This window comes from Gossypium raimondii, chromosome 12 (genome assembly GCF_025698545.1).
Source record: "Gossypium raimondii isolate GPD5lz chromosome 12, ASM2569854v1, whole genome shotgun sequence".
Lineage (NCBI taxonomy): Eukaryota > Viridiplantae > Streptophyta > Magnoliopsida > Malvales > Malvaceae > Gossypium > Gossypium raimondii.
The window spans coordinates 56,887,228-56,900,890 of record NC_068576.1 but is presented as its reverse complement, the minus strand read 5'-3'; the positions used below and the strand labels follow the sequence as shown (position 1 = coordinate 56,900,890).

Sequence of the window (13,663 nt, the reverse complement as noted above, 5' to 3'; positions counted from 1 at the left end):
GACTTTATAATTGTTTTCATGTTTAATTTTTTTTATCTAAGTTAGGCCCATGATATTTTCTTAAAAACCCTGAAGCTTAAGTCTCAATGTAGGAACAATTGTAAGTTCAAGCTACAATCTGGGAACAATTATTAAGTTCAGAGACTAAGTTGAATAAAAAAGAAATTTAAGCCACAACGCAGAAACAAATGCCTAGTTCAAGCCTTCGTATGAAAATAACTACCAAGTCTGGGGATTAACTTGAATAAAAAAAATTCAAGCCCCAATGTGAGTTGTTGTCAAGTTCATGCCCTAAATAATCATTTAACCCGTAAAAACAAAACAAAAGATGTGTAGTAATAGGAGAAGAAAATAATCGATATTTATAGGATTGGATTAAATTAATCATTCTATTATTAAATGAATCAATTTAGTCTCTATACTATTAAAAAATCAAATAAGTTTAAGTTGTAACAGAGCTAACATTTGTTGTATAAAAATTGTCTTTAAATTTATTTTTAATTTACAAATTAATTCCAAACAAAATATTTCATTTATAGAACCATAAAACTTCAAAAATATTAACTTTGTTAAATAGTAAATGATATATTTTTAAATATTAAATTATAATTCTATTCTAAGTTGACCCTATTTGATTCCTTTTAATAATATAGAGACTAAATTTATCCATTTAATAGAAAAAGAACTAATTTGATTAGATACTTACAATAGAAGGACCTCTCAAGTATATTCACCTTAACCCGACCCAAAACCAACATATATGAGCCCAATTAACAGGTCTAATAGGATGTTTTTTTTAGTTTACGTGGGCTGGGCCACCAGTGATAATAAGACCCGTGAATGTGCTAGAAATCACGTGCCCATCGGATCACGTGTTTCACTTTTGAAAACTCGAACGTTGCCCCAACGGCTATTTTTTCTTCTAACCAAAATATGAAAATAGTACCATCTTTTTTCACTCAATTATCATTTTTGGTTTAGTGATCGGAAATTTTTTATTAGCACACAGAGATCGATCTGATTTCAATAGATCCTTTCAATGCCGGTTGAAACGGAAGAAGTTGCGGCGCCGCCGCCGCCGCCTGCCGTTCCCATCCCTCCTCAGCGGCGGCCGAGGGTAAGAGAAGTCAGTTCCAGGTTCATGTCTCCGGTATCATCCTCCCATTCTTCCGGCGACCATTCGAGATCTCCACTTCAAAAGCAACACCATTTGCAGCGGCAGAGACAGCAATCGGAACCGGAGGTTGACGAGAACATCCCCGCCGTTGCCCCTTGTGATACTCCAAGAGCCTCTCTTGAATCGCCGTTCATAAATATAACTACCGTTCAAAAGAAGCATCGCCATTCAAGAACTTATAGCGATACCAGCAAATTATTTGGGAGAAGCACAGCAAATAATACGCCTTTAAGGCCAGATACGCCTACTATTGAAAGAACTTCATCATTACCATCATCAACAATAAGATTAAACCACCGGACAGCCAACGTTCCGGCGACGGCAAAGGCATCTGCGGCCGCCAAGTTGTTGCAATCAAGTGGGATCGGTTTATCATCGAAACCTAACGCTTCTTCATCTTCTTCTCAAGAACCCTCTGTCAATGAGTCTGGCCGTACTGCTCTGTCCCTTATAGATTTAGGCACCTCATTGCCTGAGGCGGATAACAACGGCGACGGTGCCGAGCCGTCTTTCAAACTCTCCCGCTCTTTGAATTCGCCACTATTAAGTTCCGATCCTTCTCTGTTTCATCTTCCTAATGGACTAATGAAGGGGAAATCTGCTAAGGTGACTCCATTTTCACTACCACCAGTCCCTTCTCATACAAAGCATGGGACTGATACAGTAAGGGGATCAAAGAAAATTTCTCGTCATCAAGAGGATTTACATTCCTTGAAATTGCTTTACAATTGTTATTTACAATGGAGATTTGCTAACGCCAAGGCAGAAAACTCTACTCAAATTCAGAAAAGAGAAACTGAGGTTAGGCCTTATGCTCTGAATGTTCTTTCTTTTATTAACATATGCAACTTATTATGTTACATCAATTCATTATTGTGAAATGTTCATTAGTTAATGATAAAAGTACCATGGAGGCCCTTATACAAAGAATCAGATTACATTTTAACCTTTTTAGTTAAAAAAAAAAATTAGTCCATGCAGAAATGGATGGAGGACTAATGTACTCGTTTTTTTTAGTAAATGGAGAAAAATGTAATCCGACTACAAGGGCCTCCATGATACTTTCACCTTAGTCAACTCATCAAAACTTCATATAGTATCTTCTTGTTTGTTTAAGAAATGGTTTTGATCGGTATACTTCAGTTTTTTTTGTTTCATACGCGTATGTTTTAGATCATGTAGGAACTTGTTTATGATATAATTAAGCATCTCACTGTTTCTTTATGATGATTTGATCCACTTTTATTAGAGAATACTTTATTCTCTTGAGGTGAAGATATCAGAGTTGTATGATTGTGTGAGAAGGAAACGCATGGAGCTTCAACTACTACAAAGGATGAAAACCTTATCAAATATTCTAGAATCTCATGTAAGTTTGTAAATTTGGTCAAATTTGTGTTGATCTTATTTGCATTCATGCACCTGTGGTATATACACATTCCTTTTTGGTCCTTAAAACTTTGCATTACTGCTTTGGTTTAGCTTGATTTTGTATCATAGATAGTTCATGTTCCCATACTCCCTATACTCCCTTTAATCGGTTCGCATTGTCTTGTGTTATTTGGACTCGGGTATTTGGTGTATTCTTGGAAGATCATATCTCCATAACCATTCTCAAACATAAAGAGGTGGTGCAACATAGGCCTTAAGAGCATTTACATGTAGTGTAATTATTTGACAATAGATGTTAATGCTCTCCGTGCATCTTAAGTTACCGTACTTCTATGTGTCATTATCCTTAATTACAGATGTTAGTAATGCATCAAATTCCATAAAGACCACATCTGGTAAAAGTATTGGAGGTTGGATTTCCTTTTTCCCCTTTATTCAAAAAGTGGACTAATTACTCTCTGTACATTAGATCAAAGAGTAAATTGGTTTTTTATTAAAAATTTCATTCATTTTTACTATTAAACACCGATCTCTATGCATTAACATGCGGTATACGTGGACACGCCACGTGTTAGCAACATCAGTTTTTTACAGTACTAATGGATAAAATTTTTAACAAAAGAGACAGATTTGCTCTTTGATCTAATATATAGGGGATAATTTTCCATTTTTTGAATAGTGAGGGTAAACTGTAATCTGACTCCTATGGTACTTTTATTGACCGCCATTTTATGAAATTAAAACGTTATTTACACACAAAGTTTTACATGTTGTTTTTGGTCTCCTTTTAGATGCCATATCTAGAAGAATGGTCTACATTCCAAAGAGATTACTTAAATTCTTTATCAGAAGCTATTCAATCTTTGTTGAACATTTCTCTTAGACTGCCAATCAATGGGAATGTTAAGGTACATATTTCCACCCTTTTTTTTCCCATTTTTGTATGTTCATCATTTTATTCAAATGAAGCAATTTCAGTTTCTTATTATATGTTTATTTGCAGGTAGATACAAGAGAGGTAGGGGAAGCAATGACTTCAGCAATAAAAATGATGGAAATGATAGTTTCCAATGTTCAAAGCTTTATGCCAAAGGTAAAGGTCGATTTTCAAAACATGCAAAACACCTCACAGAAAAGTGACAAACATTGATGCAATTTGGTCCTTTTAATGCAGGCTGAGGAAATGGAAAGTTCAGTTTCAGAATTGGCTAGAGTGGCAATAGGAGAAAGAGCTGTTATTGAAGAATGTGGAGATTTGTTTTATAAAACCAATACATTTCAGGTTTGGCCTTCCCCCATTATGAAAATGCACCACTCAAAACCATTTTTATATGTGCGTTGGAATTTTATTCACTTGAATGTGTACACGTACAACGATTGCTTACTGTGTTTTTTTTAGGTTGAAGACTGCAGTTTAAGAGCTCAGCTTATTCAGTTGCAAGCAATGGGTTCATGTACCAATAAACTACTCCTACAAGAATAATACACACTCAGAGACTGACTCAAATGAATTCTTTTCTTCTTTTTTGGGTTTGGATGTGAAAGTTTTTCACTTTTCATAATAAAATTCACTAATGATTTAATTTTTTTTATCAAGCAATGAGTTCATGTACCATTTATCTTTTTGTATATTATGCCTCATACCTTTCCGACGGAGAGTGAAAATACTACTCTTCGTATATTTGGAATTTAGTCGCACTACTTTTTAAATTTTAAAATTCAAGTTCAACTATCAATACTCTGTTAGCACTATTAAAATTTTCTATTAAATTCACTGGTGACACTTTGAAATAATATAAAAATACTCATTTGGTAGTTATATCACAAAACATGATGAACATGAATTTGATAGAGTAATTTTAACAATGTTAACAATTAAATTTGCATTTTAAATCCTAAAAGTAGAGAGTTCTTTAAAATAAAAGTAGAAGGATTAAATTTCAAATATACGAACAACACAGACTTAAAGCATATTTTAACCTTTGAATTTAACAAGAAAAGAAATTGCTCTAAATAAATAGAAAACTCGAAATCTAATTCAACATGGATAATTAAATATGCACGCAATCAATATTTCTATATTAAAGGGAAATGATGGAATAATGGGGGCAAAGAGTGGAAAAAAAAGCCTTAATTTCCTTGCCTTGCAAGAATCTACAAATTGCCTACACTTGAATTTGCTGGCACAACAAGCAAAGAAAAAAGAAACTAAAAAAGAAACAAAGGGCCATTGCTAAGGCATCTAACAGGGGCGAAGGGTGTGGTGAAAATTTGCAGCTTTAGACTCTCAAAATTCATAAAATCTTAGATTAATATATGATAAAATTATAGTTTGGCACCTAAAAATACTAAAATTTCGATTTAATCATTTTGAAAACCATAAAAATATAAACCAATACAATGATGAAATTACATTTTAGCTCTCGTAACAATATTTAACTTAATCTCAGCCCCTAAAAACTTTCTAGCTTCACTCCGGACAACCAACAACCAAAATGGTCCATGATTAGATTATAAGTGTATCATACGCTAGAATACAAACAAGTAATATCCATAAAGGGCAACATCAACAGCATCATATTCCAAAGAAAAAACAAATGGTAACACCAACAAAAACATTAGAGAAATCTTTCATATAAGCAAAATCAAAACCCTCTTTTTATCTACATAATTGTGAACTAGTAAGGCCAAAACCTTCTTTTTCAATTGATTCCAACAAGCCATGAGAGAAAAGGGTACCTGTTTTTTTCTTGTCTCCTAAGCTTTGTCACACTTCAAAGATATGCATCAACACATATGCCATAACTTTTCCATTCTTTGTTCATCGTAATATTGAACAGTTTAGAAAAAAAAATCCAACATCATGTAAGGAAATTCATTTCTTGCTCTTCTTGACTTTCCCATTTCGTAAAAAGGATCCTAAACCGAACAGGTTGGCTGTTCCTTTAGAGATGTAAGGAGGTGGCACATTCAAGACAGGACTGATTCTAACACCATTACCATATGAACAATTCCCATGGTTTTTCTTCAATGGAGGCTTTTGAGGAAACTGATAACCATTACAACATGATGATGATGATGGTAGCTTTGGTGAACTATGCTTATGTTTCGAACTCGCACTCGAAACCGAACCGGTTGAATTACTTCTCGAAAGAAGGGGTAAGGAACAAATTAGTCCCTTTTTAACATCACAATTGAGGCTGCTGCTTCTTTTAAAACCCCAAATAGACTTGTTGGAAACTGGTTTTTTTTCCACCATGTCTTTTCTTACATCATCAGCCATGGACAATTTAGGCCGTGGTGGAAGTGAAACAAGTGATGGGGCAATGGCATCATATTTTGGGGTTACTGTTTTAGGGAGTAACATACCATTAGCAAACAACTCATCGGCTGATGACCATTGTTGTTGGTCGAAGCTGGTGGTGCAAATGTTGAACTCGAAATCCGAACAAGGCGGCTGTTCTAACAACTTTGTGTCTCTTCGTTGTTCACGTTGTTCCATTGTTGGTTGGCTTAGATCATGAGAAAAAGACACCCTTGGACTTGTTTCAGAACACATAATTTGTGGGGGGGGGGGGGTTGGCTTTAATTTCTTAACACACACACACACACAAAAAAAAGGGTTTTTGAGGAAATGGGAAAAGGATTCAATAGTGGCAGGCGGGGAAGAAATTTGAAGCCTTGATTTTGAACATTGACAAAGATTCTTTGAACTGAAAAAAGAAAAGAGAAAAAAACAAGTCAAAAAAAGGAGAGTGACTGGAATTTTATGTGGATTTCGAGGAAATATAGACAAAAGACCAGCTTTGTCTTAATAATGGATATGTTCAATAAAATTACAGTGATATGATGAGACACAAATATGTACATGTTTTTCTGCAAAATTTTGATGGAAAATTAGAGAGAGAGAAAGCTGTGAAAGGATTTATCTTTTTCATTCATAGGCAAAGAAAAAAAAAACATGAATCGAACAAAAGGAAGAAATTTTTTTAATCTCTTTGGAAGGAATCAAAGAAACACGGCGCAAATGATGGGAATAGTTGAGAATTTAATGCTAAGAAATTTTACTCTCTTTTTTGCAAGAAAAAAAAAGGTTGAACCTTTCTAAACGTAAAATTGACTATTTGGAATTGCCGTCTCAACCACCAATATGAGTACATATGACCATGTCAATTTACATTATTTGAAAAAATTAATCAACTTTTAAAAAAAATTTTTATACTACGGTGTGTTGGATATTTTGATAAATTGGTCTTTTAGTCCCTAAATAATTAGTAAAATTGTACTTTGACTTCCTAAAATATAAAAACATTTCTATTTAGTTCTTTTTAAATGATAAAATCATAAGTTAGTACAATATAAAATTACACTTTTAACCTTACAAAAAAATTATAATTTAATTTTGACTCCCTTTAAAAAATTTCTAAATTCACTTTGTTAGGATAATTATCATCACCGATCACTATAAACTCGCAGGCCAGGTTTGCAGGTCAAGCTCGCTTTCCCACGGAGTTACACGTACAAGCCGAGCTCGCATAAAATCTTATGAACATGTGTTTAGTCCAAAGAATGATACGTGTCTATATGTATGAGGTCTACCTAACTAATACATCATGTCAGTGAACAATATTCATCGTATATAAATATACATATACTACTACATGAGAAACAAAGAGAAAAAACACTTAACTCGCCTTAAAGAGATGGAATCATTAAACGGATGGCAGAATTTGAACCATATAACTTACGTGCAAGATAAGAATTTTAACCATTGCTAAAAGAAAAAAAAAACAAATTTTTGACAAAATCACTACTATTTTAGCCAATAACTTGTGGATAAATCTATTTATATCATGCCAAAATACCAATCTTTTTGACAAGGATGAAATTAAATAATATAAAAAAAAAACTTGATAGAATCATTTAAATTAACCCTTCATATAAAATTCCTCCACATAAATAAATAAATAAACAAGGTGTGAGGAACCATTCTTCTCCCATGTCATCCACTTTAAACCATTTGAAATCTACTTTTAGGTAAGCTAATCCTTTTTGAAACCATATTTTGTTTTCACCTTTTTGGGTGTTGAATTTAAAGCTTTTATTATGTTGTTATTTTTCACAAATTTTGAAATTGATATTTTACCTTCGTCCTCCTTTTGTGTTGTTGGGTTAAATTTGAAGCTAAGTAAAGAAGAAAACACATTTTCAACATTTATGTTTTCGCCCTTCCCCAGTCCCACCATCTGCCATTATAGATATGGGCGGTGAAGCTTTTTCATTTTTCCTTAGGTCTAATTGTACCCCAAGTCCTTGTACTTTTTCAAACATTTACAATTTAGTCCTTGTAATTTTTCAAACATACTGTGCTATTTGAAAGCCACAGCATTTATTTTAAACTAAATTTTGAAATCAACTTATTCAGCTTTAAATATAGGCCCAAAAATAACAACACGTCTCAATTTAATATCTATCCATAAATATAATTAAAAAAGCAATTAATGATTGAAGAACATTAAAAATAAATGTTGCACCAATTGAAGTAACCCCCTCCCCCCACCCCCACCTACTGTCTCAATCTATATTCTTGAAATGGTGGTGAAAATTTCAAACACACAATCTCCACTTGGCATATGACTCCACATGGATTCTTTAAATTAATATTAAAAAATTGATAAAAAATTGTCCTAATCATAATTGCAACACATTAATTCAAAAAAATATTACTAATGGAAAAACAGCTCCAAATATCTATAATTAAAAATATATATTTGTGGTTAGGGGGAGAAGTGCAATATCTGGATTGACTTAATACAACCAAATTTGTCTTAAATTATACAAAGGGGTCCCTCTATGTTGTAATTATTAATTTCTTACAAATTTTGGGACTGGTTAGAAAATAATTGTGATGAGATGTTTGGCATTTGAACCAGGTCTTTGAAGACATGCCATCCACCTTCTATCCCTCCAATAGAATGTTTGGGTTAAATATTTCATTTCCCCTCTTAGATCCCGAAATAATACAATGTTTGAGGCCTTTTAGTCAAAATATAGTTTGAAAGGTTAAATTCTACTATTACTCCTTGTAATATGCATCACTTGTGGATTTAAATATAGAACTTTTCAAATTTTGAAATTCCAATCATGACCCAAATAACAACAGCTAAATCCATTTGGTTAAATTCTCCTGTTAGTCTTGTACTATGCTTAAAGTTGTAAATTCAGTTCATGTTCTTCAATTCGATCATTCATAGTCCTTAATAATTCTTGAGTTTCAAAATTTCAATCTTGACGTAAAACGACAACAGTTATATTCATTATCTGGATCTTTTTTTTGTAATATGTGGAAACAACAAACTAATATGGCATTACACGGGTTAATACATTTACCACATCAAAATTTGGAAATAGATTAACTTATTTTAATGAATTTAATAAGTGCTATTTGATAATAACTGAAGTTTTAAAATTGAAAAATATGATGACTAAAATGACCAAACTAGAAGAATCAAATCCACAATTTATAAATAATACAAAGACTAGTAACGAAATTTATTCTAAAGTTTTGACAAAATGGCACCATCTTAAAAATTAATGCAGGAATCTAGTACTTTTTGAATCTTCACTGTTTTAGTACAATAGACATTGACTCAACAAAGGCATAAGAATGATCAATATTTTGTAATAATATCATCGTTTCAAATTCATTTTACTATTTTAATTCAATTGATTCAGATAATCACCATTATAAAATCGAATCACAGTATCTGCAACCCCCAACATCATTGTACCGGAAGCGATCTTGGAGGAAAGGAATGGTACCAGTAGTTGTGTCCATGTCTTATGGTGAATGCAAGTGTAAACAAGAGTGACCAAAGATCCCAAACCAGGGAACAGAGCCTAGCCAAAAAAGTGGTCCCTTTATGGATATGAGGTCCAATATCCACTTGACCCTACTTCACCAGGGGGCAGATAGAAAATGTTGATTTTTCAACTCTTATTTTATCTATATGTTCAGACCCATTTTTTGAAACAATATTGTGAGGCCGATGGAGATGTTCAAAAGTAAAATGGGACCCTAATAGATGAGGACCTTAGGTTAGGTTATATTATTTGGGTTAAGGACAAGTTACCTAATGTGCATAAGTGAAGTTTGGGCAATGGCATGTGAGCAGTGTTTGGCTATGTGTTGTCGACCTGGCTCGTGTTGGACGATAGGGAATCAGAGCTGAAGACAATGAAGTCCTTAAAAGTGGTTGATCCACATATTTAGAGACCCCCACATTACTCACCTGTAAAAGGGTTCTTGGAACTGGTTCAGATGATTGATTGGACCAGTTGGATCAGGAACTGAGGATTGTATCGGTTTAGATAAGGGTATTAAACTGGATTTTTTTTAAAACATTTTTGTTGATACAAAATATGGTTTTGAAGGTTGAAAGCGGTTCACATTATATATTCAATGCTGTTAGTGATGGTTTTGAAGAGTTTACAAAGAATATAATGATCATAAAGGATTTTGATAGAATGTTGTTGGAATTGGATCAGATTGATTGGATTAGTTGGCCCGAGAATTGACAGGTATATCGGTCCAGACAAGGGTATTGAACTGGGTTTTGTTCTTTTTTCTTTTTTAACATTTATGTTGATATAAAATATGGTTTTGGAGATTAGAAGCGATTCACACAGTATACCAAGAACCGTTAATGATAGTTTTAGAGAGTTTTACAGAAAATGTATAAGATTATAAAATATTTTAATAGAGTGGTGATATGTAAAATAGTTTTAACTTCTTTTGAGTGATAGAAAAAACTTATATAATTAACGAGCTTAATTTAGGTCTCCCGCGGCCAAGAGTTGATAACAAAACTGCAAGAGATTTAGAATGTGACAGGAAGAACTTTTAAGTGGGTCTTAGTTGAGTGAACTTCTAGCCTGATGAGCCGCTCTTTGATAAGCTAAGACTGGTAATCAATTACCAACCCCTCAACCGTTTTCTTCAAGATGATAAATTCTATTTTATAGCTGTTTTCCTAATTGAACATTCAGCTTGATGCACTATATAATGAAATGAATGCCAAAATTTTAAGATACACTACAACAAAACAGTTTTGGAGGCAAAGAAGACCAAAACACGAAGTGTCAATACACTTGAAAAGGATCTATCTATGTCACTGTACCGGGTAACTCAAACACAACATCCTTTCCGGCAAGCTTCCGGTAAACCGTAGAAAAGGTCTCGAGTTTATACTCCGTGTTGTTTTGTTCCTTCGGGTGCAAATACACCTACACAACAAGGGTGGCACAGAATGAATTAGCATTAGCATCAATAACTACATACTGTTTGTACCTTATTCATCTTCAATCCATCGACGCTTCCCGACAATCTCGGCAGGTAAAATGATATCTTCGAGCATTGCCTCATGTACGGCTGCGTGGCCTCTGAACAGCAGAGCCCTTTTTTGGAGGCCTTAATATCCTTCGGGTGGAAATGAGAATCACATCCTATCATGTAAGGATAAACTAAGTTAAAACTGAGAAAACGTGCGGACTATAAAAGAGAAACAACCCAAACCAAAAATGACCCAACCCAAAAAGTCTGACTTACAAATCCCCAATGACTCGAACATGAAACAACCCCCACCTTGCCACTGAACTTCCTTTCGAGTTCCCTCACGAGCTTAACATGAACCCTACGAAAAGCTTTGCTCAATCTGTAGGGAACATGGATTACAACAGCTTTCCGGCTACTGGAAACATCGATTTGACTGCTTGTAATGATCTTTAAGGTCACTTTACATTACATTACTGCTGGTTAGTAAAGTTGGGTGACAAAAGTGAGTGCATGTAATGGCAAATTAAAATTTGGGTGACTAAAATGATAAAAGTATGTAATAACAGTGCCCATATTGCAACCTTTTTTATTTCAAGTTCCTAAAATAAAATTCTATGAAAGTTGGATGACCAACTGTGTAGATTACCTTTTATTTGCTTAAATTAGAGTTGGGCCAGGTTTTGGATAATTCGGCCTGTATGGGTGGGCCGCTTCTTCTTTTTTTGTTCGAACCGCTTCTTTTTCTAACTTCTTTCTAATAAATATGTAATATATTTTTTAATTTTATAATTAAATAAAAAATACAGAGTTTAATTTAACACCTTATTACCAATGTTAGAAGAATTGGATAAGTGGTTGAACTAATTTCAGTTGAATCCCCAGTTCAATAATTATAAGATAATAATTTTTTTAAGAAAATTAAAAATTTCTATACATTTTTTATATTTATGTGTGTATATATATTACTTTTTATACTTTTATTTTTTAACGATATTTTTACAATTTTATATAAAATCGGGATCAAATTCAAAATAATATATCGAGGACCAATTTTATTATTATACCAATTAAAAAATGACGCGTCACAAATTTATAACTTTTTTAATTGAGTGGCTAAAACAAAAGTTATTCATAATTGAGTGAATACCGGTAAAATTTACCCTCTTCTTTTTATGGTTATTTGTATTTCGCATTAATTGAATCATAAAATAAAATAGAATAACGTTTATGAAGGAATCCTAAATTATTCCCCAAATAAAACTATCCAAGGAATCGAGTAAAGATTCATCCTCGGATTTGGATTAAAAATTTAAAATATGCTATAAGTCTATGTATTTTTTCAAATTTTAATTTAGTCTATATAGTTTCAATTCTAAGAATCCAATCTCTCTATTTTTAAATTTCAAATTTCAATTTCAACTAATTCAATTCAACCCGCTAACTAACTAAGAATCACTTATATTCAATGTTTTTGAAATCAGGTGGTCGTACTGGTCAAACTACTGACTCGTCGGTCCAATCAATTCAACCAATTCAATTAAAAGTTATTAAAATTTTAAAAATTCAATTTAACTTATTTGTATCCGTTATCAAGTTAATCATTTCAAAACCCCTTTTTGACTCGACATCCCAATTAATTTTCGATCTAACTAATCCGACCAGACGACCCAAATTGATTGGTTGAATCAACATAGGTTATATTAAAAAAAAAAAGAAGGTGAAATTCTTGATTTAACTTGTAAGTTCCATCGAGCATGTTCTTCCAATACCTTTTGAACTCTTTGTTTTTATATGTAAGTTCCATCAATCATGCCATAGATCTACAATTTGTGTTATTGAGATAATTACTACAGTAACTTTTTTTTCACTTCAATCTTTTCAAGCCTTACAATTCGACTTGTTTAAGATTCACACTTCACCTACAACTCTTTCTTTCTTTTAAATTTTATTTTTGGACCACATACGATCATATAATATTCCAATTCCAATTTCTTGAGCCTATCATGATTAATGAGCTGTTAGTTCCCTATCAAATATCAACTCAACAACAGCATTCATAGGTCGGGTTAAGTTGAATTGATATATAATATTAATATATTTTATATTTATTTAACTCGTAATATGAACATATAATTTTATCTAAATCTAAATTATTAATTTAAACCCATTTTAAATTGGTTTGTATTTTAATATTTTAAATATAATTATTTTATTTAATATTTAATAATTATATATCTTTTACTAGCATCGTGTAATTTCTCTTTTATTAAAACCCTAAACATATATTTTAATATTCAACTATAGCATAATATATTTAATTTCACAGGACATAAATACAACATATAAAAAAGAAAAGAAAAGAACGTATTATAAACTCGAAAAAATGATTAGATGAGCTTTTGAATATTGAAATCCGAATCTAACCCATATTTAAAACGGATATAAATTTTTTTATTCGAACTCATTTTTAGGTCTAATATTTTAGTCGAACCATCCCAATTCAATAAATCTAAAGTTTTGCTCCAAAAATGGTAAAATTTCGGTTCAATCCCTTTAAAAATATTGAAATTATAAGTCAATGTAACAACCAAATTACACTTTATTCCTCTAAAAAAAAGTATTCAATTCTAACCCCTACTGCTTCGTCCCTGTATTCAAACAGGACCTTGTAACATATGTTGAAAGGAGGTGAGATTAAAGAGTGACATGGGAAGGGTTTTCTTGATGGCCCGCCATGAGATTTGAGGATCAACCATCGT

At 32.6% G+C, this 13,663-nt stretch overlaps 2 protein-coding genes and 1 non-coding gene across 3 annotated transcripts; 1 reads left to right on the top strand and 2 right to left on the bottom strand.

The window, feature by feature from the left end:
* The first annotated feature begins 908 nt into the window (after positions 1-908).
* On the top strand, positions 909-4,287 carry LOC105765642 (protein ENDOSPERM DEFECTIVE 1). The gene is made up of 6 exons (XM_012584843.2): positions 909-1,978; positions 2,427-2,546; positions 3,361-3,477; positions 3,573-3,662; positions 3,744-3,851; positions 3,969-4,287. The coding sequence occupies exons 1-6, from the start codon at positions 1,040-1,042 to the stop codon at positions 4,050-4,052; spliced, it is 1,458 nt and encodes a 485-aa protein (XP_012440297.2). The 5' UTR covers positions 909-1,039; the 3' UTR covers positions 4,053-4,287.
* Positions 4,288-5,117: 830 nt separating this feature from the next.
* Positions 5,118-6,609, bottom strand: LOC105765641 (hypothetical protein). Its single transcript, XM_012584842.2, has one exon. It carries the CDS (start codon positions 6,126-6,128, stop codon positions 5,445-5,447), a length of 684 nt encoding a protein of 227 aa, XP_012440296.1. The 5' UTR covers positions 6,129-6,609; the 3' UTR covers positions 5,118-5,444.
* Positions 6,610-10,632: 4,023 nt separating this feature from the next.
* Positions 10,633-11,397, bottom strand: LOC105762297 (uncharacterized). The gene is made up of 2 exons (XR_008192092.1): positions 11,178-11,397; positions 10,633-11,074 (listed from the first exon to the last, which is right to left on the bottom strand). It is a non-coding gene; the product is annotated as an uncharacterized LOC105762297 (transcript).
* Positions 11,398-13,663: the final 2,266 nt, after the last annotated feature.